The sequence below is a fragment of the Paralichthys olivaceus genome, chromosome 1, assembly GCF_024713975.1.
Source record: "Paralichthys olivaceus isolate ysfri-2021 chromosome 1, ASM2471397v2, whole genome shotgun sequence".
Classification (NCBI taxonomy): Eukaryota; Metazoa; Chordata; class Actinopteri; order Pleuronectiformes; family Paralichthyidae; genus Paralichthys; species Paralichthys olivaceus.
Window position 1 is genome coordinate 18,456,330 of NC_091093.1, and position 23,665 is coordinate 18,479,994.

Genomic DNA, 23,665 nt, shown 5'->3' on the forward strand with positions numbered 1-23,665 from the left:
CCAAGATTGCCTGATCATCTCTAACCTCAGAGACAGGGAGACACAACATAGTCAAATGCTGTTTATCCTGCAGATTGTCAATGTCTCAGTTTTCACTGTGACCCAGACACTGCGGGATAAATACAACCGCTCTGCAGTGAATCATAAAGTCATAATAACACGTGAAGTCAAAACAGTGACACAAAGCTCAGCAGAACGAGTCAAGAAGCAGAAATGACCTCAGTGTCTCTCAGATGATAAAAAGTGACATTTCAAACAGAACAGCGGCTTCGTCTCTGCGGCTCCTGAACCTGAACAACACCACTGAACCTCGCTGAGGTATTTTACACAAATCACAGTATGAAGGGTTTTTAAGGCAGCCACACACAACCTTCACATTTAAGTATAAACCGAACAACATGCTGAACCATTTATTCCACAAATAAACAGATCACTTGAGGTTTTGCGGGTGAAGTGAAAACCTTCAAATCCACAGTCAGGAACAAATTACATCAAGACTAGTTTTATATATCTTACTGTTGATATTTTCTGCAAGATTAAAGATTGTATTTAGTTCTATTTAACAGCCAAGTTTAAACATATACAACACAACTGTTCCTAAGTGACTCATATAGAGCTATGAAATGATACTCTGGCTCAATGTTGCCCAGTTTCATAAGATTCATCATTTCTGTTGTCACGTATATTCATTCAGTGAAACATGGGCCACCAACTTATTTTACTGCCTCATCCCTCCCTGATCTCCAGTTACTTTATATACAAGTGTCTCTATTGTGTTCTGTGCAGTTTGGTTGACACAGATTTAAAATCGAGCACTGATGTGGGATCAGAATCAGTGTCAGCTGATAGACTCTGTTCAGTTTTCAGTGTTTTGGAGAGAAAACGTTTCATCAACGAATCCATCGCTTCATATCCTGACCAAACGTAATTATTCCTCTATACTGATAACTTCACATTCTAATGCTGTCAAAGATGGCTGGCAGTAGTTTTAATATTCTGTTATATTTAAAGCCTACAACATAAAAAACAACATACTCAAATAATAGACAGTATACAAACACACACAAACACACACACACACGACAGACTTTTGAGTTTGATCTGTAGCCTTGAAACATCATCAGAGTTCTTTTACATAAACATTTATCGTCTGTTTATACAGTTAAGTTCAGTAGATTCATTTTTTTAAATCATTTACAGCTGGAGAGATAACGTAGTTTCTGATTCTTAATCCTAAAATGTAGAGTTGAAAAAGTTTCAAGCGTCAGCACCAGAGAATAAAAGCGCTGAAATAGTATAAGGTTTCCTCCCTTGATAAACCCGCCCATGTGCTGCTTTGCAAGTGAACACGCAGTGATATGCACGACAACAATAACATATACATTGCTGCTGTCATCAGAGTCGAATAGCTACTTAATAAGTGTATTGAATTATAGAAAACCACAGAGAGAATAAAAGACAAAGAGAGAGTTTTCTCAGCATATACAGTGACTGAGTAGAAAAGAAGATGTTACATAACTGTCGTGTGTGTGTGTGAAGATTGGGGGATCATTAGTTTATAGTGTGTCCCCAGTGAACCGAGCTACACAAGGAATTGTTAAAATTACATTTTAATCTCTAAGTATTTTCCAGAGATTCAGTTTATCAAGTTTAATAATTATATGAAAATGAATTTATTGGGAAACAAGCTTTCCACATTTATAAAACATACTAGCTTTGTCTCTTTTTTCGGATTAACGAAGCCACAGTAAAGAGGATACACGATGATCTGAAAAAGACAAAGCTAGCATGTCAATTAATTTAGTGTATTTTGTCATCACCAGAATTGGAAGGCTAATAATACACATGAGGCGAACGCTAGGTTAACAGCATTTCTGCACATCTGAATTTGAGAAGAAGCATAAAAATGTATATTTCATCTAATTTTCCAACATCACTGAGGGATAGCCAACAAAAAGAACTTAAAGATTCACAAACTATGGAAACCACAAGCCTGTGTGTTGTCAAATGGATTTTCCATTAGCATGTATTGTGCTTATTTGTTGTCTTTTGCATTGAACACTCACAGCTTCAGAAAACATGGCTTACAACCATAGAATGTATATAAAGCTTACAACTAGTTAGAAATATTGATTTGATGTAGAGAAATAATAGACGGACACAACGCCGACACCCATAAGTTAACAGAGCATTTCACTGCACATCAGTGTCCTTGCTGTCTCTGTCTAAAACTCAAATTGATCCTTACAACGATAGAAGTACAAGAGCACACACACACATGTACAAGCCACCTTAAGTGTCTTTGTCCTGTGGATTTAGGACGGCATCATTGTCAAACAAGGGGAAGTACTGTATTACATGCTCTGTGAATGGCAGCCTTCCTCCCTCTTGACGCACACAGCAGCGCCCTCCTCTGTGCTCCACTCTCATGTGGCTCCCTTTTCATCTGAAGAACATAAATTAACCTGACCTGATGGGAATAAAACTTTATCTTGCATGTGACAGGCGACGGCGTAATACTATATACAGTATTCTCAGAGGAAAACAGGACAATCCCATTCTTTGCCTTTTGTTTCAGCGCAGTCTGTTCCGCAATCGCTGAATGTCAAGTTTTAAACATGCTGAGTGTTCCATGAACTCTGGAGCTATTGAGAAGATTTTCAGGAATCTTAAGTATCCTTCTCTTGAAGCTTTTCACTGCGCTGGCCTGTTTTAAAACACAAAAGGTTTTCAGGAATGTTGCTAATACGTCTGAATATTTCGTCTTAGAGCTTCCCACAGTCGGTCTGATAGCTCCTTTGTCTCTGTTATCGCAAACGTCTATCAAAGTTTCTGTCTTTTATTACAACTTTCTGGCTTGTACTGAAACATGTATAACTCACATCCCTGTGCACACTAACAAAAACATGTCGGGCTCTGATAAAGAAAACGCCACAGTCTTTGTTTGGGGGTCACGACGGGGTTCATGGGTCAAGTTATCAGGGGTTAAAGTTACTGAGGCATCGCTGCCATCTGACTCTCTCTGCCGAGGGGGTCATGGAGGTGACCCGTGGGGAGGCAGGAGCCGAGAGAGGCAGCACACTTTACGCAGCAGGACTCTGACTCTAACTCCGCATGGACAGAGCGGAGAGTTTCCTGTGGAGGGAGCAGAGGTCTCTGCACGGCCACTAAATCATTATGTCACTTTAGTTAACACCAGAAAGAGCTGAATGTTTCTATGCATCAATCGTGTCTAAAGGAGGAAATGACATCTGGAGAATATCCCCTGAGGAGACGTTCACATGTCAGCTGGTGGTGTGTGATAAATACTGATGGTCACGATTTCTGTAGAGTTCACAAAGTTACATTTTAGACTTCAAAACCTCTTTAATGCTGCATTGAAGAAAAGTCAGTTTAACGACCATATTAGCTGAAATAAGATATTATGATGGAAAACCAGTGGGTAGATTAAGATCTGAACTTATTTATAGTTATCGCTATAATATTACTACTACTACTGTATTTTATTCTCTACTTCACACAAGTATTGAACAGTAATACCTAATGATATGATTATTAACATAGATGCAACCTGAACTCGAATCATTGTCGTAAAATGTGATCAGTAATAATGGAACAGTTTTCGCGGGTGCACTGAGCATTCGTTAATGTTACATGCTTTGAGAACAACTACCAGTGGTTGACTTGTTGTTAAAATGCTGTAAAAATACTTACCTCAGTATTACCTTAATACTGTTCATATAGTCTTTATATTTTTTTATGAAAATGTGTTCACTCACTTTCAAACAAATGACAATTTCACCCAAAAATGAAAATTCACTCATTATCTACTCACCACTATGCTGATGGACGGGTGGGTGAAGTGTTTGAGTCCATAGAACCCTTTTGGAGTCTCAGGGGTAAACAGTGTTGCAGCCAAATCCAATACAATTGAAGTAAATGGCAAGTTCTTGCTGATCTCGTCTCGCGCCCCTTGGGCAAGAGCTTGTGCGAGCTTGAACACGGCTCCTGGCTCGGAGGATATCAGAGGACATTTAGGCTAAAACACGATGCATATGAAGCTGTTTCGTGTCGAATTTAAATGTCGGGGCTAACGGACACTCGGAAGACACTCCAGGAGCAGTATGGAGGCAGGTAATGTTTTTTCTCGTTTGAAGAAGTGGTTGCCATTTATTTCAGTTGTATTGGATTTGGCTGCAACGCTGTTGACTGGACTCAAACATTGTACCTACCCCTCCATAGACATAGTGGTTAGTAGATAATGAATGAATTTCTATCCCTCTAAGCCCTGTGGCTGGCAAAATCCTGGATGTAATGTTGGACAGTTCCATATTTTTCATCTTAACTTTATCTATTAAATATAAATAAATTGTCTTTTGTAAAAAACAAGTTTTAAACAACCGACCCACCGACCAATCATCAACACCTGATGGAATTATTCTCTCCAATTTAGAGAACTGCACCCACATAAACATTAAATAAAATAAAATAGCATCCATTGTGTCTTGATTTAGGCGCCTTGCCTCAATGATGCGCCTGGCTACACTGAATGAGCGCTTGTCCAATTGGCCTATATTACCCACCCAAACCCATCCACTATTAATCAGAAATGTTCATTTTTACAACCCTACCCGATGACACCTGCAGCTCAACCAAAGGTATAACAATCCAGGAATCACTAATTTGTTATGTTGACTCAAGTTACAAGACGATAGATAAATAACTGGAAACAACCTCAGTCCCTGTCCTAACGAAGAACACACAGCATGTGTTGGGTTGTGAAGTTCGACCCTAACACACAAAATGAATGAAATGATTATCTAATTCTCAGAATGCCTTCTGATTAACTTGACTATTGACCGATTAGTCGATTAATCACTTCAGCTCTACTGTTGCAGGTACTTGAACAATCTGCCATTTTCATGTGAACCTTCAGCTCTAATAACTGTCTCTGATGTGTTTGACCTCTCCTACAGTGAAACATGTCATCACCACATCAAACTGTTGAGTGGAGCAAAGTCACCATGTCAAATTAATTACACTGAAATGGGATTTTTTTTTTCCTGTTGTCAAAGCAAATTCTTTTTAATACAAGAAAAAAAAGAACTTATTTCAATGGCAAACCTGCCCGAGCTCTCTAATCCCTGGAATGTGTTGGTCTGTGCTCCTGGCGGCCTTTGTTCGGCCTCCGAGAGTGATCTGCCATGAAGTCACTAATGAAGGTATTGACTCGAGAGCGAGGACTTCAATACCAGCGCTGAGGTGTGAGCCACTCAGAAAGCACTTTGCCTGCTGTTAACAGACTGGGGTCACCAGTGTGCGCTCATTAGACCTCATTGTGCTGGTGGCAGGTGTGTTAATCCTGTAAGTCTGGGTGCTGACCCCGGGACCTCATCTGTGGGATACTGTACAGCTTCTCTGTGAGCCACTCAAGGTCTGTCGCCTCCTGTAGAAGTAGACGTAGCCCAGATCTGTCACCAACAGGCTCATTACCCTTTAATAAGCTTCCTTATTCGGCTAGGGGACGGTTTACGGCCGCTCAGAACTAGTTCATTTAAAAAATCAAAAGTGTATATAGCTGTTTTCTGATGGGGTAACACTGGAAGGTGCTCTGCCAAGGCCCAAGAGTCTCCTTATGTACCCATATTTAAATTCACTAGATCCAGATTTTTATTTGGATCTGAACCAACAGCAAATTTCAGTCCCTGAAACCTCCATGAATTATTCTGAGATATCTATGAAAATGTTAAACGTAGGCCTATCTAGCATTGTTAAAGGAAGTCCTGATAAGCACCAACATTTAATGGGTTCTTTCTTGAGGCATTCCAAATCCTTCCACCCAGTTTCATTATAATCCATCCAGTAGTTTTTGCTTAATCCTGCGTACTAACAGACGGAAAAACAAAGCAAGACTAAACCATAACATCTTTGGTGAAGGTAAGAAAGAGCTAGAGAGTTCAGTCCTGACACAAAGTGAGAGTGTGTGGAAGCAGGAAGTATTATGAAGCTTTCCGATCCTTCGACAAACTGATCTTGCTTTTCTCTCCCCTCTTTCTTTTCTCAGCTGTTGTAGAAAAACCCCTCGCTTTTTTATTTCTCCTCTTTCCACCATTTCTCTCCTTTCAACCCAGCCCTTCGAAGCCGACTGCCCCACTTATGGTCAAGTATTTGTTTACTGTGGGAACAGTTGGGTTTCTCTTTACAGTATATTACAGGATCTCTGCACGTCCAGACATACGTATGTCATACAGAAAGTTTTTGATGCGCTCCCAAATTTAAAAAGGTTGAACAAAGACATGAACCTTAGTTTGGACCACGTCCCAGACTTTAAGGTGTAAAAACGCCTATAGACTTAAACTGACTTATTTTAGAAGCCAGTGGAGTCGTCCTCTGCTGGTCATTTGTGAGAATACAGGCTCATGTGACTGGGTATTCAGTTTGCTGCAGCAGCTCTCGTTACTTTCTCTTTTGTCAAACTCTCCCCATTGGCTTCCCCTGGCTCTGTGCCTGGCTTGACTTGGTGGCACAGAGTCCAGTTTTAAGTGTTTCAGGATTTAGTGGAATGAAAACACCACATAACAGCAGCTCCAGGTGGTTTGTGGCAAAGGGCCACACCCATGCGAGAAGAAAGGAGAGCTTCAAGTATTTTGCAGCTCGGTTGCAGCTCCAACAACACACAGACTTCCTCTTATCATGCATGACACAGGACTTCATGGGTGTGCTTGGTGTATCAGTTACAGAAAAACTCATGAAGACGTCTGGGTGGTTCTGAGATTCACTAAACTGTCTTCCTCTCCACAAAAGTGAATGGATCTCGCTCAAGGCGAAAACCATAAAGTCTTTTCTCTACAACAACTTCTGTAACCCACCCACCCCCTTATCACCTAATGGGAAAGTTGGGTCTCACACACAATGCGAATGGATTGTGTTGCAGATCCTTTGTGGGTCACACACACACACACACACACACACACATACACACACAGTCTGAAACAGGATCAAAACTAAGGATGTTGCTGATTATGTTGCACCTTCTATATACAGTGTGTATTGAAACCTGACAGCGGGTTTATTTATGTTAAATATTCTCAATTACACATTAACTATTATATGACATTGAAGCACATCCTTATTCACATGAATACAAAGGCTTTCAAGTCTCAGAGAGAGATTAAACTATCTAGGTATATTTTAAATCCCTCTGTTTATCAATTATTATATATTAACATGTAATAAATCATCAATTAAGTATTATAATGTAGGAATGAGCATTATATTTTAGTTGGTTACAGCTGCGTTAAGCCTTTTTACTTGTTTTAGACATTTGAGGAAACGCAGATGATGTTTTTCTTGTTTTGCTCTGGAATGACTTGGCTGCTTCCTTGGGTCAAGCCCCACCCCTCCACAACATCTCATGGAAATCAGTTTTGTAGGTTGAACTTTTGCTGCCGTTTCTCAGTGAAGGTGTGGAGTTGTAAAATATTTCAATTTATTAAAATATTATATCTTGTATAGAGTCTCGGTGTCTGATAGGCTCAAACTCATGAATGTTTTTCTTAAAATAGTCTTTCTGAATTGTACTTTAACTGTCTCATCCGTACAAACTCCTGCAATTGCATTGTTTCTGTCTGAATGCTCACTGACCTATGTTGTTGATAACTATTTTGTCTATAACTATTTTTAGTAGAAAAAGCTGATTATTTCAGCCAAAATGGATAATACAGCTAAAGCATAATGTCAAAGGCAAAGTTTGAAAAGACCAATATTTTTTCAAAACCTGTGTCAGTGGCCCCTATAGTACAGAAAAGTAAAACACAGTGACTTTTATTTTGTGGAAGACACAATGGAGACTTGTCGTCCACTTCGAGGTGAAATTTCTCTCCTGCTTTACTCCAACCACTTTCTGGAGAATTGCACGCTGCTGGACACAATTTTAAAGACACAAAAGCAAATGAAACCTTCCAAAATCTGAAGAAGTACAGCAGCTACAGAACGTCAATTTTAGATCAGTTAGTAAAAAAACTCCAGAGACGACACTGATACCAGATCCATCATCAAACATCACATATCCAGATTCTGTAGTGAGGACTCTGGTGAAACCTCACCCCACAGCCAGTGATCACTTTGTGTCACAATAAAAGTTAAGTGAATCTTTGTCCAAGACTGTTGCTCCAAGGACAAAGAATGTTCCTCATACTGAGAAAATGTCCTCTCAGTGTGCAAATAATAAAAAAAGATTTTCTGCCAGATCAATGTATGCAGGCAGGCGAGCACTCTTGACACTTGAGTGCAAACCTCCCCAATATGATAAAAAGGTGGGCCCACTTCTGGGTGCTGCCATGGAAACCAGTGATTTGGGCATCTGTGGGAACCTAAACATTGTGAGGAAACCAAACTCTGAAAGAAGAAACTTATTTACGAATGATGAATGAATGTTGCCTGGGTATTGTCATTCAAATTTAGACAAGGGTTGAAACATTTCTCAAGAGAAGAGACATATTCAGAGAAGAAGTGCAGCAGCAGAGTTTCTCCTGCAGGGCCAGACTGTGTCCAGCTGAATAATGTCTGTGACTAAGTTCCAATGTTAAGTCATTCATCTGATCACAGTCAAATAGAAAACCTATTATTGCTAAGTTCATATTTGACAGGTTTCAGAGTATCATATCAGTGCACTTACAGAGACTGTGATCCATGTCTCTGCCATCAATGATATGTTGTTTTTATCAGAAAATCTCCAGACAGAAACATTGAAACTCCACTAAGTCTTTACTCTCTTACAGAAACACATCAGAGCCAAACACCAAAGCTGTTGAACACTAAAATATCCAGTGATTCAAAAAAATTTAAGTTATCAATGCACTTATCAGTTAAAAGTCTTACACGTTTATTAAGCTTGTTTCAGATGAGGAGACAACTTGATTGAAAACTTTGATTATCAATTAGACTGTGTAGATAATCTTTTATGAGTAGTGTATGTGTTGACAGTTTATTTTGTTATGCATGTGTTGTTGCTCTGTTTGGTTGGTGTGTATGTGGGGTCAGATCAGCAGGTCGATCAGGGAGAGTCACAACAGGTTTGCTGATCAGGTCTTTGGGAAAGGAGGGGCTGGGCAGACTCAAGGTGACCGAGAATGGGTGAAGTGTGCTGTGTTATTAGATTATTAGATTCGACCTATTGCATTTATCTTCTGTATTTGTGCAGATAGATTGATTTGTGAGGTCAGCTGTAACCCAGAGTCCAAACTTGGTCTTGTGTTGAGTGTGGTTTCTACTTGTCTTTCTGTTTAGCTCACCTTAAACTTACCAGCACAGGTGGTAGGTTCCAGGCAGGTGAGGCTATAAAGGCAGTAGTGAAGGGGGAAGTTTGCAGCTCGCAGTGAGGCTGCAGGTTGTTATAGTTTTGTCTGGTTTTTCTAGTATGATTCTGTTCTGTTGAATTTCCCAGGGATCATTTTTGTTGTAGTTTCTTTTTGTTAATACAATGCAACTTTTTCACCTTCTGCTTCTTCAGCATTGCTTTTCTTTTCAAGTTTTCAGTGGCAGACAGAATCCTCCACCTCAATGTTCAGTCAGCAAGGTTCAGTCAGTGCAAGTGAGAGCTGTTAGCTGATTGATCCGTGGAGAGACACTGCTGACAAAGTGAGGTCCCAGCTGAAATAGTTGGCAAGTTTAAGTTTGTGGAGATTTGCGCTTGTTAAATTGAAAAATAAAGCGAGGTTAAAATGCTGAAAAGCGAGTGGTTCATCTCTGGCTGTTGTGGTGTGACCCTGGTGGCAACATCCATTGCCACAGAGAGAAAGCATGAAACATTCTGGATATAACAAAGAGAGAAAGATTATTCCAAACATTTCTCTAATTCTCTGCAGATATCTGTAAAAACAAGTTTTTGACATGGCCTCCACTGTGGGCCTGACAAACCGTCTGCTGCCACACTGACATTATAATATGATGCAAATGTGTCACTTATCTGAAGATAATAATGTATTTGTTTTAGAGGCAAAACTATTTTTATAACTGATTATTTGCACCTTCAGCAAACTTAAATGAAATGAGTAATGACCATGTTAAACAGTAAAAAAACGCCCTGGTCTGGTTACTGAGACAAAATGCTGCTGCATGTTAAGGGGGCAAAAAAAGCCACATTTTCACATAACAGCAGATTTTAATAGGAGCTTTTGATTTGAATCACGGCAGGTTTGGTTTTCTGGTGTTGACTAAGTCTTAAAACTGGTTAAATAGGATTTCTGTTACCTGACAGAGGACCACTGCTGCTTCTGTCAGCCTGATGTCTGACAGCCAATATGTTGATGCATTAAATGGTTCACCTGAAAGAATAATTCAGAACAGTTACTTGCAGAGAGTAAATGTGGTGAGGTCAAATGATAACAGAGGACAGTTTCCAGAATACCTTGAAGGAGCACGTTCACTCATGAGATTTTGTTTTGACTGTTTTTTTTAACCTTGTGATTCAGTGTCTTAAATCCAGCAGCCACAGTTTTCACAGGCGTGAACGTAGACAGACATAACAGAGTTCAGTCATCATCTGATCAAGTTGATAGAAAATAAGTCTCTTTGATCCTAATTTCACCATGACACCCAAAAGTCACATTCCCAGCAGAATGTGTTATATTTATTCTCGGCTATGATTTTCTTTTAATGTTTTTCCTTGTGACTCCCTCCTGACAGATGGAGCAGTCACATTAGAGTTCATGATAACAATCAGGTCTTTTTCACGGCTGGATGGAGAATTTCCACCAAAGATGTGTTTTAACATCTTTTACATAGGTTACTATACTGGAATCTACACAGAACAACGGTATGTCATATCTTAGTTAAGTAGCACAGCCCATAATTATGTGCACCAGCAGCATCAGCATGTGTTTGCAGGATTACACAAAAATAACTACTGGACAGATAACCAAAGCTTGGTGGAAGGATGCCGAATGGTTCAAGAAAGAATCCATTAAGTTTTGGTGCTGATTTGCATCCTTCTGTTTTTTTGTTTTTCAACATTTTTGTTGATCTCTCAGAAAGTTACTTGTAGATCTTGATAAAAAAATCTGATAGTTTCAGAAAACTGATATTTATCCGTGTGTGAAAATTGCAGCTCCAAATCCTGATCCAGAGAATTGAAATGTGGTTTCATATTCTGTTGAGCCCTGGTGGAGGATGGGACTCTCTGCTCTAGATACTTGAGGCCCTTTCCATCAAGAGTTCAAACTAATCTCCTTAATATCTGGATAAGTGAAGTCTGAGGCAGTAATCATCATCAGACAGACTGATGCCATGCAGCTTAAATACACTTTGAAAACATAATCACATTTACAGTTATATTCCACTGTAGCGGAGAATCACCCTTTTATTCGATGATTGCTGTGACATGGCTCAGTCAACACACACGTTTCTGCCCATTAGCACATTTAGTCTCATGTTACGTTTGTCTGACTCTGACATTTGACCTTTTGTTTAGCTGCCTCGTCTCTGCTTTCACATTGTGCTGCTCGGCTTTTGTCATTTTGTTATCATTGTTTTCAAAAACACAAATTGTTTCTATAGCAGTGCTGTGGTTTCAGTGGACTGACAGGAAAGCTGAATTAGAATAATAAAGTTATATTGAGCTGCATATTCATAATATTTATAGTAACTTAAAAGTTATATACCCCATAAAAGTTACATGAGATAAATCAAATTCTGTCGCCTCCAGTGATGAAAAATCTTTAAGAGTACAATAGCAAGTACAAATTGCCTTCAACTTAAGTATAACTTTAAAATACTTTTACGAATGTTATTGTTAAACATTTTATTATCATGGGATGAACCCCTCGAGATATATCATCTTGTTTTCAAGAGGGTTCCAAACACTCACAAACAAAACAGTACAATAATATGGAACATAACAGTAATAAAACAACAACAAACACAAGAACCAGGTGAGGACAGAAAGAACAAAAGGCAAAAATTACAAACTCAGTCAAGACACAATCAAAAGAGTAGAGACAATCAAAGGAGAGAAAAACCAGATCATTCAAAATAATAATACAAGAAATCATGAACATCACGGGACAGTGTTGTTTAAAAAGAGAAAACATTTTTGAATCAGCTAAATGATCAACTATGATTCAGGCACATATGTCTCAACCACAAAGGGCCGACGTTTTTATGCTGTTTCATTGTGAACGTGTTCAATTTTTACTGTAACACAACAGATCAAAGCCTCAAGTGAACGTTCAACACTCATTTTCACTTGGGTTTGATCTGCTGAGGAAATCTAAAATACCATCTCTTTCTCACATGCTGTAAAACTTGCTGTCAATGAAATCCAACAACACTACTGCTAATACCTAATTAGTATTTTTGTTATAAGGTAAAAAAACAACAACCCACAGTTAATAGGAACCTATGAGTATTAAATTGATGATAAGACTAAAGTATTTGAATCACAGACAATGCTTTTATTTCAGGGTTCAGAAAATACAGCACTAAAACAGGACCCACATTTTTCATTAGATTTCTCTCATGTCAGTATTTGGTGCACTGCCACTCGATTCCACAGAAAGAGCAGATGGTTGGATTCAGTTTAATAAGGTGTAATGTTGCATGTTCACATTTCTCTGTCTGAATTCTATTAAATTAGAAGACACCAGAGCCTGTTCTCCCCCATCTGTTAAAAGAAAGAAATGTACTGGTCTGAACTCAGTGCTCTGTGTGTGAACTGGACTGACCCTGGTTATTATTACATCCCTCTGATCCATGTATCAGTTGTATGAGGTTCGTCATCTCACTGCAGCTTTTAGTTTCTAACTGAAAATAAAGCCGGAAGACATTTCCTCCTCTCCTCTATTTACTTACTTTACCCATTTAAACATGTGACTAAACTGATGCTGATGCATTTTCTGAACAGCGATGTGCACAAATAACAGAATTGTGCTAAATTCAGCTGTGGTCCAGTCTGACAGATCACACTCCAGATGTCGTGGGTGTAAATAAGAACACGAGGCAAAGATTCTGTGGTGTAGGAAAACTGTACATGACCAAAGTTTGGAGGAGTATTTAAATGGAAGTAATTTAATATTTTACTTAAGTAGGAGTACAAATAAATGGACAAAGATGTATTCAAGTGAAAGTTAAAATTCCTACTTTTCTACTTGAGTAAAAGTAAGTAAATATTAGTTTTTTAATATACTTAAAGTATTAAAAGTAAAAGTGCTTTGCCAAGTGTAACCTCTTTCCTAATGACATTCACGTACATCAGTATGTCTCCATGGCAGGCTTTTCCTAACCCATTTCACCAGTGATGCTGCTGCAGGCATACTTCGTCTAATGTGACCTGCCTGCTGTAATTGGACCAGTGCATACATGCAAAGTCACATGCATTTTATTCATGATGGGTACATTTAAAAAAGAAAATTTCCTGTACATGAGTTCCAATTATATAGTCTATGGTTCCGATGTGGCAATCATCTAATGTGTTTGTTGCACTCTGCTGCCGCCATATGGTGAAGAGAGGGGATGACACAAAATTGTGATGTCTCATGAGGTTTGGATTTCTTGTCTTTCCTCACGTTAAACTTGAATTATCAGTTCATTGTCAGAACTACAACAACAGCACATCAACGACAAGACAAACTGCTGCTGCTGCTTCAAACAACATTCATAATCACAGTGGTCCAGCATCCTTTCCTGACTCTCATTAAAGAGACGCTGTTTTATTACATCATCTATTTTTTAAAATTCATTTATGAAACATTTTCCTGGAGTCAAATAAAAATAGAGAGTGTTGCTAATCATTCTGGGACATTTGCTTCTCTGTCGATATTATTTTAGTAAGAAACAAGCGCAGATAAAAACATGACCTCAACGACAACAAAGTGAATCTGCACCTTTTTTAAAGGCCACTGACATTTTGGCTCATTCACCTCAAGTCGTGCAGCGAACATCAGTTTCATGAAGATGACAAAGCAACACTTGATGAACTGTTCTTGGAGGTATTAACAGTTTAATCTCCCAAAGAAAGGGGTCCACGTTCAGTGATCACACTGATGAGTGTGAGGTCGTCTGATCTGCTCTGGTGGAATTACAGAGCTCTGCTGCAGCAGAATGAAGCAGTGGGTGAAAACTGTGCTGCAGTTCATCTTACCTGCAGACACATCATCCATTATTTGCCCTGGGACTCGTCTGTCGCTGTCTGCTGCGAGTGCTGCAGACGAGAGAGGATCAATACCAACTGCTGCGAGTTAAAGACAGAAAGATGGATCATTCATCACCTTAAGAAGCTGCAGCTTCAGTTATATGAACCCTCGGACCAAAGGGGTTGAGAACATTGTCTCATCCAATAGAGCTGACGTAAGTAAAACTGCCTTTTCTTTCTTGTGATATAATATCATGTTTATCAACATGTTTCATGACATCCTTTCTGTTTTGTCACTACTTAATGCTAAGCATTGATTGCTATACATTTTGCTTTTATTTTAATTTAAAAAATCCCTATATATCATCTCTGGACCATAAATGTCTGCACTAGATGTCAGAGCAAATTAGTTGTTTGAACTAAAATGTTAAACTTGAGGAGACACTATAGCAAAAGTGGAGCCACCTCTTGTTGCAAGTGACAGGAAGCTGCACTTTCAAACACTTCCTCTACATGAGGCGGTAGAGGGGAAGCTGGGGTGAAATATATATTTATCAGTCAGACCAGTCATTAATATCAATAAACACAACCTTATTTTGATTTAATTTATGAAGGCTACCTCACATCACAGTTGTATCCATGGTAGTCTACTGCAAAAGTGACACAACTGCTTTTTCACAATAATAGTTTGCAAGAGTAAAACAGGAAATGCTGCTTTAGCTTAAAGAAAGTTAGGTCAGAGAAACATATATTTCCCACTTCAAGAGAACACTGAGTCACAGTAGAGCAGTATGATACGAGGCGTTTCATGAGGTCGCTCTTTAGCAGCACCTGAGTTAATAAAGATGAACGCTGTGCTGATGTGGCAGCTCTGAAATCAGAGGCTGCAGATTAATCATCCTGTATCTTTCTGCCTTCAGACATCTGCACTCTTGATCTTTAAATATTCAGAGACTTTCCCCAGATCAATCCTGTGTGAATCTATCATGGATCAAATATACAAAGAACATTTTTATTTTGATGTCTTTATTTCATGATTTGAGGTTTTATTTTTAAACAACAATTTCAAGCTTTGCACAAAAAGATTTTGACCACAACAGCCTGAGCTCTGCTTAACATCTTGGCCATGGTAGGAGCATAACATCACATATCAGATCCAGTCAATGACTACATACCCCATTACAAGATTCAGAGACATCCAAGAGGAATCAGCTGGAGATCATGACACTAAGTGGTGTTTACAGATTTTCTCCATGACCAGAAAGTCATATTAGCAGGTCTTGTTTTCTTGCCCACAAAGCACATTTAGTAAACAGGCCACCCAGGACTATCAAACTTAAAATAATCATTGAAATTAAAACCTGTGAGAAAACAGTGACACCACAAGTGTTCTCAGCCAAACTTATCAAATAAAGGTACAAGAACATTGTAAATAATATGTTATTAATAGGTGTTTTACAGATTTTTTTCCCCAAACAGAAAAATAAATTCCTTTGGTCAAGTAAAAAACAAAATGTAAATAATAATAGTGAACTTTTCCTTTCATCAGTCTTTTATCCCTCATGTTTCTTCTCGTATAGTCATCCAGGTTCTTGAGGCTCTAAGGCTGCAAAGGAGGTGTCAAGGCAATATGGTTATGGTGCCCCTGGCGCTCCACGCTGCAGCATGCTGGGAGTAGGACTAGAAGAGTAGGAAAGGAGCGGAGGCATTGAAAGAAGACCAGAGCATCCTCAGACAGCAGGTGAAGGTGCATCAGGGTCAGGCTCGTTGCTGTAGTTGTTGCTGTAGTGACTCCCACTTGGTGGGTGATTAGGTAGGATGTCCAGTTCATCCACTTGTGGGCCAGGGTGCATCACCACCAGCTGGTCCTGGGGGATGTCTGCTGCAGCTGCCGCCAGGTTAGTGATGGACTTGGACTTGACACACTGGAAGTCCACGTGGCGGCTTTTGCCCTCCTCCTTTTCCCAGGACATGCGGATGAAGGGTCTCTGGACATAGTTGTAAATGACCTCTGGACGACCTCCTGGTCGTTTCTTGACTTTCTCTTTATATGTAGGGTAACCTGTCGGATGCACAGAGACGACAGCATTAGCTCAGCTTATGTTAACAGGTTTTCCCCTCTGAGAAAACAACACCAGTCATAGGTGGAGACGGGAAGGTGAGGTAAAAAAACACACACAAGTTGTTGTTTTTCACAGTTTCCCCCTCATCAAGCTACAATCGATAACCCATATGTACAAGGCAAAAGCAGAATTATCTTACTGTAAATATTCAGAACCACAATTGAACTAAAGCCCTCAAGCCGTTCCTGGTATAATATGCTCATGACAATGGGGCAAAGGGACAGTCATCCTGAAAACATGGAGCTTCTGGTCACAGCTGTCACATATTTTACACGTGCCTTTGTCTACTTCTTTACTCATTAGCAGTGACAAACACTTCTGTACAGTGAGTTACTGCACTGGTGACTTTCCCTTCAGTGACCTACTTCATTATAAGATTTATTCATTTGGGTCAGCCACTTAAACAGACGTCAACTAACTGATGTTCTAATGCATGTTGACCACTTTGCTAAGACGACAAATAACCAACATGTCTGTGTTATTTTTCTTTTCTTTTTTCTATTTGTCTGAAAAAACCTTTGCTGGACTAAACAAGTCCTACTTTCAGAGAAGTATTCTGCTCATACATTATTCATCTGCTATTAGTGAAACCTTTAGCTTGTTTTGCTGTCAGCACCTCAAGCTGTGGTTTATTTAAATACCATGAATTTTACTCTAAAAGCTAAATCTATTTCATTATTTATCAGTGAGAAGTTCCACTTACCTTCAATGCCCAGTCTTATTTTCTTTAATCCTCTCTCCTTTAAAACCGACTTAGCAACATCTCGGTTTTCAATGTACTTGAAAAATCTGTACAGTTTTGTGCTGTAGATGACTATAAAGGGAAAATGAAAAAAATTGTTTAGAACATATTTTGTTTTGTACATGTGTAGATCTGTGCCTCTGTATCAGTGTACTCACTTTGTGAATATTCTTCTCCCATTTGTGGAGGATATTCTTCATCCCAGTCCACCACATCATCATCAGTAAGGACAACAATGTGACATTCCCTCTCTCCACTCTGAGCACTGGCCACCATCAGAGGCAGAACCATTTCCTCCAGGTAAAACTCAAATTGTCGCCGAGCGCCATCATTGGACAGCTCATGCATCAGGGCACCTGACAACAGAGGAGATCAAGAACACGGGTTAGAAGATGATGACAGTGCTAAGGGTTGTCCATCATGCATTGCATTCAATAGGGCTTTCCATAAGCGTTGGCTGTCCAGCCAATGAAGTCCAGCCGACTACTACTACTACTACTATTTCCTCAGATAGGGAGCAGGGCCTTCATCTCTACTGGAGAAGAAGCTTTATCTGAGGTAGGCTTGTATTAGAGAAATGACTTTATCACTGCTTCCATCTGTTTGTTTATTTGGTCATATTTCAATACAGAGCTTCATCTGAAACCACTCCGGTCTACCCTGATTCCTTGTTTTCTCCTCCTTGGGTGGGGCAGCATTCACTCACAATGTGACGTTAACTTTGTCAGCAACTATGCTCGTAAAAGTATTTTGCTGAACCACATGTTAAACAAACACGTAGAACCCCCCACCCCCTCCTCCAGCATTATCTGCAGGCAGTGAATCACAGCAGCAGCAGAGGGAGGAGAACAGGAGGAAAAACTCATACTGACACATGTCTGTGTTGTTCATTCTTGGAATATTATTCATTATACATTATTGGGTTAACAATGACTTTGTTGTTGTGAACATCACAGTTGCTCCACTACAAACTGTAACATCTGCAAAAACAGCTTTATCTTAATGGTTCTAAAATGTTTTTATGAGAAGAGACGCCACATTAAACCTCAAACCACATCGTGACACACTGGCTGAGAGTGCTCAGATCAATTTGCATTAGTGGTCATTGGTTCAATGTTGTTTTCATTTTTTCATTTTGTTACAATGTGATCAATACAAATTTTTCACCAAAGACCCATTTAAAACCAAATATCGAAATAATGTAACTCCATAAAACAGAAATGTCAAATCAATTTTAATTGTAGTACTGAAAACATTAAAAAGGCCTGAAACCCTGAATAAAATCATTAAGTTCAAGAGATATCCACTCTGACACTGTTTCAAAACAGTAGCCTTGTTTTCAGTTCAGCAACATTTGCAGAAGTAACACCCACCCCACTAAAGTACTGCTGGGTAGAATTAAGAATATTGATGAAGAAATGCCGTTCCAGCCATGACCAGACACTAAAACAGTTCCAGGCACAATTCCTCTGACACCATAAAAACTATAGTCTTCACTGAAACGCTTTGGAAAACACATAGGAACAGAGACAAACTATATCCCTGACCATCCAGTACTAGACTACTAACCTGTGTGTAATCAAAACTGAAGGAAATACTCACTAAGGTCTCTGCATTTGATGGTGCTGTAGTCGAAGGAGATGCATAGATAGTCACACGCCTCTCTTAACTCAGGGATGGAGATTCCATCAGGACACCTGATGATCCCTGATTTGTAGTAATCCTGTCAATTGTACAGAAGAAAAAACAAGTTTATTTCCCTGGTAACCCTGCGTCAAGAGGTTATAATTTGTGTCTGTTTGTTAGCAGGATCACACGAAACATACTGAAACTTGCGGGAGGAATGGGAGATGGAAGAATTCATTAAAGCAGTAAAGATCTATGACTTTGTTCACTTAAGTGCAGATGATCAGACTGCTATTTATTTTTCTATTACATAGCTACAGAGACACACAGGTAGGATTGTATAGCTTTGGCTGAAGAATGTGCTCTGCTGTGCTCTCACTTGCTATAGTTTATTAGGTATAATAGCAGTATTATCGTATAATAGCTGTAATGCAGTCACACAAACATACAACATCCATAAATGCAATCATCATAAAGTTTGCAATGGTTTGTTGAAGCGATCTTGAAAGGGTTGTAAATGTAACTTGATGTAAATTTTTGAAGTTAATGGTAATCCTGCTATATTACACGAGAGTAAAATAATAAATGTTAAATAAAGAGACATACTGACCAGAATTGCTCGGAAAACTGTTGAGCTGATGCCCTCGGCCACCTCATATTCCCCTTTTTCATTGGGCCGTGTGAAATTATGTTCTCTTCCAGATCCAAACATTCTGGAAAAAAAAGAAGCTATTGTTTAATATTTGCATCACAGAAAAAAGAAATCCCATATTTCCATTATGTCCACATTTAAATGCATATTTATTTAATGTATTCATTACTGATTGGGAAGAACACTTTTGGTTAATGTAGCTACAATAAGAAGGACAAAGAAGGATGAAGATGCACCGTACCTGCCCAACATGGTATTGGGTTGTGCAGTGAAGATAGCAGGATCTACTACAAAGCGAGTGTTGTCAACGATCAGAGTGACTCTTTCTGAGCTCCTGATGTTTCGGTTCCCCACACTGGCGCTCGCTCCTCCCTCTTTGGGATTCTCATAGACGAAAACCATTTCTCCAACTCCCAAGCTTTTGAAGGTTCCCTCAGTACTGGACAGACTGCTGTTGCGACTGCTCACTATCCCACTGCTGCTGGAGCCACTGGGAGAGACCCTCTGAGGCCGTGGACTACTGGGCCTAGATGATGGGCCACCATCTCGTTCACGGTCTACACATAAGACAAGCAAATCAATGACTTTGGGCGTCCAATCAGAAACAGAACTCCAGACATAAATGATCATACTGTTTGGCAACTTGATTTGGAGGTGCTTCAATTCATGAAATTCCTTGGTTCCATCTTAAGCACCCATTTGTGTAATCTAAACCGACCAGACTGGAAAGGGCCCCACTAGGAACATTTGTCTTGTATCCAGACAGTCAAAGCACAAGCCGACTTGTTCTTAACACAAACATGTGGATTAGTGCTGACTCCATCCACAGCCAAAAACAGCAGAGATGTAAACCATGTCTGAGCTGTGGGTTGATAAATGCAGTCAGCTGTTCTCAACGGTAGCTGCAGAGAGCTGCAGACCTCTACCATTACATCCATATAAGCCTTCTATTCTTTCCATGCATACTCACCGCTGTTATGTTGGCGGGTGGGTGAGGTGACGTTGCGGATGCAGGGGGTGAGCTGGCCTTCTCTCTCGTGGGAGGAGTCCCGGGAGCGATCGCTAGAACGGCGGCGGTCACGTGAACGGTCACAGCCCCCACTGGCACCATGCAGGCTCATCTTCCTCTTTTCCGCCTCTAGTCGAGATGCTCGGGCCTGACTGCTGCTTTTCAAAAGAAAAGCATAGTTAATATTACTCTCTCTTCCAAGACAAGTTTACAGTTGTTCATTTTAGTATGACACATAGGCCCACCCTAAACCCTAACCCTCACCAATCTCTGTAATACAAAACAATTCCACAGCATCACAAACAGGAGCCTCCTAAATTACTTAAAAACAGTTCCCAGGGTTTCTGAAGGTTCCAACAAGTTACATTTAAGACTTTAAAGACCATACTGCATGAAATGTACAACATGAAGGAATGTAAGAGTACCAGAATTAGTTATACCTATAATTGGAGATAAGCTGAAGTAGTCCAATAGAGAATAAACCTTGAAACGCCAATTTATCTCACAAACTGCAGACAGACAGTAGGGATCCACAGTCTTTGCCACAGCCAAGCTGAGTGTACTTGGGTAATTTCTGATGGTACATGGTGCAAAAAACAATCATTTAATAGCATGACATTTAAAGTCACATTAGATGACATATTTAAAACTTTTAAAGAGCTAAAATTGATATAATTTCTGTTTTTTTTGGTTTAAGCAAATATTGCCTGTTACAATCTTTATTGCAAATCGGTTTTATTATACTGCATTCATTTGAGCTATGTGCACCTGATAAACTGCCCAGTAACAGTATACCTTTACAGTACACGAGTACTTAGCCTTAACATGATAGTGCAGTATGCAGTGGTTGCTTGAAAATGAACTTCATGCAGGGACACTTCACAACTTACAGATACATAGTGTGACACACAGATATAGATTCTGCATGTTTGCCATCTGCAGCTAAACCCAGCATCTTTACATCACATCATCATTTGGAATGATAGTAACAGAGACTGATCGATGGTCCAGCGCCACAGGGGGCTGACACCATGTATCTGCTGTGACCTGCGGGGCTCAGACGGATCAGGTGTTCAGCTGGCTCACCTCGAATGCTTGCAGAATTTGCGAGGTCGGCTCGTCGCTTTTCGTTCCCAGTTTTCGGTGTCACTGGAGTTGCTGTCATATGACTGCAGACGCGCTGCCATCACCCGTACAGGGACAGGGGGGAGTCCGGTCTGGATCTTTCACCGTTCATAATCTGATTCATGGTAAAAATCAACAGGTCAGGTCGGTCCTGCGATCAGCCCCTGACACAGCACTGACTGAACACGAGTCTGTGACTGAGTGTACGTGAGTAGCTGGAGCGAGTTACGTGTCCCCCTCAGGAACAAAGTCTTCTTGACACCGTTGCCGTCAGACTGAGTCAGCTAACGATCGGGTTAGCTAGCGCGCCGCGATAGCATTGCCTCGCAAGCTAACGTTAGCTGGCAGTGCTAGCGGTGCGTCACAACGCTGTTAACACAACGTTGTGAGAATCTGCGCGGCTACTGACGCTGACCCGACATTACTGACACAGAGGCCGTCACACGATGCGTGATCAAGTCAGAGAATAGCAAACATACACCCACCAGGCTGTCTGTGGTTTCCGCTGAGGTTTAATCCGAGTAGCTCCGCAGCTAACAGCCATCTCCTTTCAAAACACCGAACTGACGTCCTGCGTGACGTGACGACCCTTCACGCGATTACGTCACGACGCAACCACGGATTCCAGTCTCTGCGGACGCTGCTGAAAACTGAAACTGAGAAATAACCTTTATTTAAAACATGTGTCTGCAGTGTTTCTCTTCTTATTCTTTTATTTGTATTTATTTTATAAACCAGTTTTCACCAATTACTGCATTTACATAGACCTGGACAGGGATATAGATTGGTGGTAGGACAGAGGGGTGTAATAATAATGATACAAATAAAGCAAATCATATAAAGACAAACAAAACTTACTTGACTTTTCACATGTATGTTGTGACATTAGCTGTCTTAATATAAGTAAAATAAATGTTACTTATTTTGGGTACATTTTTCATCCATAAATGTAAATATATGGAGACAGAGCCTCAATCTTCCTTACTGCATTGATTGTCTTAGAATAATTATTAGATGTCCTTTAACTATTTTATTTATTTTATTTTTCTGTTCAATCTTACCTCATTCATCTTTTTGCCCATATTTAAGTTATATAATAGTCTACCTAAAATGAATGGTAGAATTTGGCAATTTGCAATTTTTCCCCCTCACATTAGGGCTATTAAATCAAAAGTACATACAAAAGTATGGTGAGAGTAAACATAAATGAAATATAATTCTAATAACTTGATAAACTGGTTATATAAGTTATATAATCACATTAGTTGTCTAGAGAACACTGATACACTGACCAAACCAAACCATGGTGTGCTGGGTGGAGGTTTGTGATTGATTATTTACATTTGTAGAGTTGGTTGGACCGAACAAGACAGTTGAAGGTGTCACTTTGTACTCTGGGTAATTCTGACAAACCTTTGTAAATATTTTTGTCACTCAGCCACAGGGGCGTCTGTGCCTGAGCCACAGGGGCGTCTGTGCCTGAGCCACAGGGGCGTCTGTGGCTGAATGGGTAGAGTGGTCGTCGACCCACCTGGCTCTACCCACTCAGCCACAGGGGCGTCTGTGCCTGAGCCACAGGGGCGTCTGTGGCTGAGCCACAGGGGCGTCTGTGCCTGAGCTACAGGGGCGTCTGTGCCTGAGTCACAGGGGCGTCTGTGGCTGAATGGATAGATATTGCTCACAGATATTGAATGCATTGTAAGTCACTTTGGATAACAGCGTCAGCTAAATGACATGTAATGTAATGTAATTTTACAAAAAACAAACAAACAGCACATTTATCAATGGGCAAACTATCAGTTGAAACCCCAAATATAAATCAGTTCAACCTCAGCTAGAGTAAAACAATTCTTACACATTAATAATAAGTAAGTGATATATATATATAATTGGAAGCTATACCACAGGGGTGATTTTCCTTCATTGAGTACTTTTCTTTTTAATGATGTTGAAACATATTTTTACATAGTAACATTGAATGTAGGAGAGTTAGGGTTATTTTTCAGTGTAGTGTCAGTACTTTAAGAGGATCTAGTTCAATACTAGAACATATTTCATGGATAAAACCAGTTGAAAAAGCTTCTGTAAAGTTGAGCCCTAAGAAATATAAAGGAAAACTCAACTGGGAATAAGGAGAATACAAATGTACACAGTTCTCCTACAGTAATGTCATATTATTTGAAACAGACATGTTGTAATATTGTTATTTGTGTAAATGCAAAATAATGGAAATCAACAAGTAATTTCTGACTCAATATTT

General features: G+C 39.8%; 1 protein-coding gene across 6 annotated transcripts; it reads right to left on the bottom strand.

Annotated features, from left to right (window-relative positions):
- Positions 1–15,137: 15,137 nt before the first annotated feature.
- On the bottom strand, positions 15,138–22,046 carry btbd10b (BTB (POZ) domain containing 10b). Of its 6 annotated transcripts, none has more exons than XM_069524164.1 (10): positions 21,891–21,977; positions 21,367–21,520; positions 20,721–20,854; positions 20,242–20,435; positions 19,513–19,828; positions 19,230–19,332; positions 18,596–18,716; positions 17,152–17,349; positions 16,955–17,065; positions 15,138–16,190 (listed from the first exon to the last, which is right to left on the bottom strand). In XM_069524164.1, exons 4-10 carry the CDS (start codon positions 20,390–20,392, stop codon positions 15,859–15,861), a joined length of 1,332 nt encoding a protein of 443 aa, XP_069380265.1. In that variant the 5' UTR covers positions 20,393–20,435; positions 20,721–20,854; positions 21,367–21,520; positions 21,891–21,977; the 3' UTR covers positions 15,138–15,858. The 6 variants fall into 6 exon arrangements, with proteins under 6 accessions (XP_069380265.1, XP_069380267.1, XP_019954499.1 ...); XM_069524166.1 differs by having other exon boundaries at positions 20,242–20,438; positions 21,891–21,970; XM_020098940.2 differs by lacking the exon at positions 20,721–20,854 and having other exon boundaries at positions 21,891–22,031.
- Positions 22,047–23,665: the final 1,619 nt, after the last annotated feature.

Bases quoted from the DNA above. Each gene is read 5' to 3' on its own strand.
- btbd10b (XM_020098939.2), bottom strand. From the start codon at position 21,467: ATGGCAGCGCGTCTGCAGTCATATGACAGCAACTCCAGTGACACCGAA. The intron at 17,350-18,595 runs GTGAGTATTTCC...CTCTGTTGTCAG, and splicing joins CATCAAATGCAGAGACCTTA to GTGCCCTGATGCATGAGCTG. The intron at 17,066-17,151 runs GTGAGTACACTG...TTCCCTTTATAG, and splicing joins GGGAGAAGAATATTCACAAA to TCATCTACAGCACAAAACTG.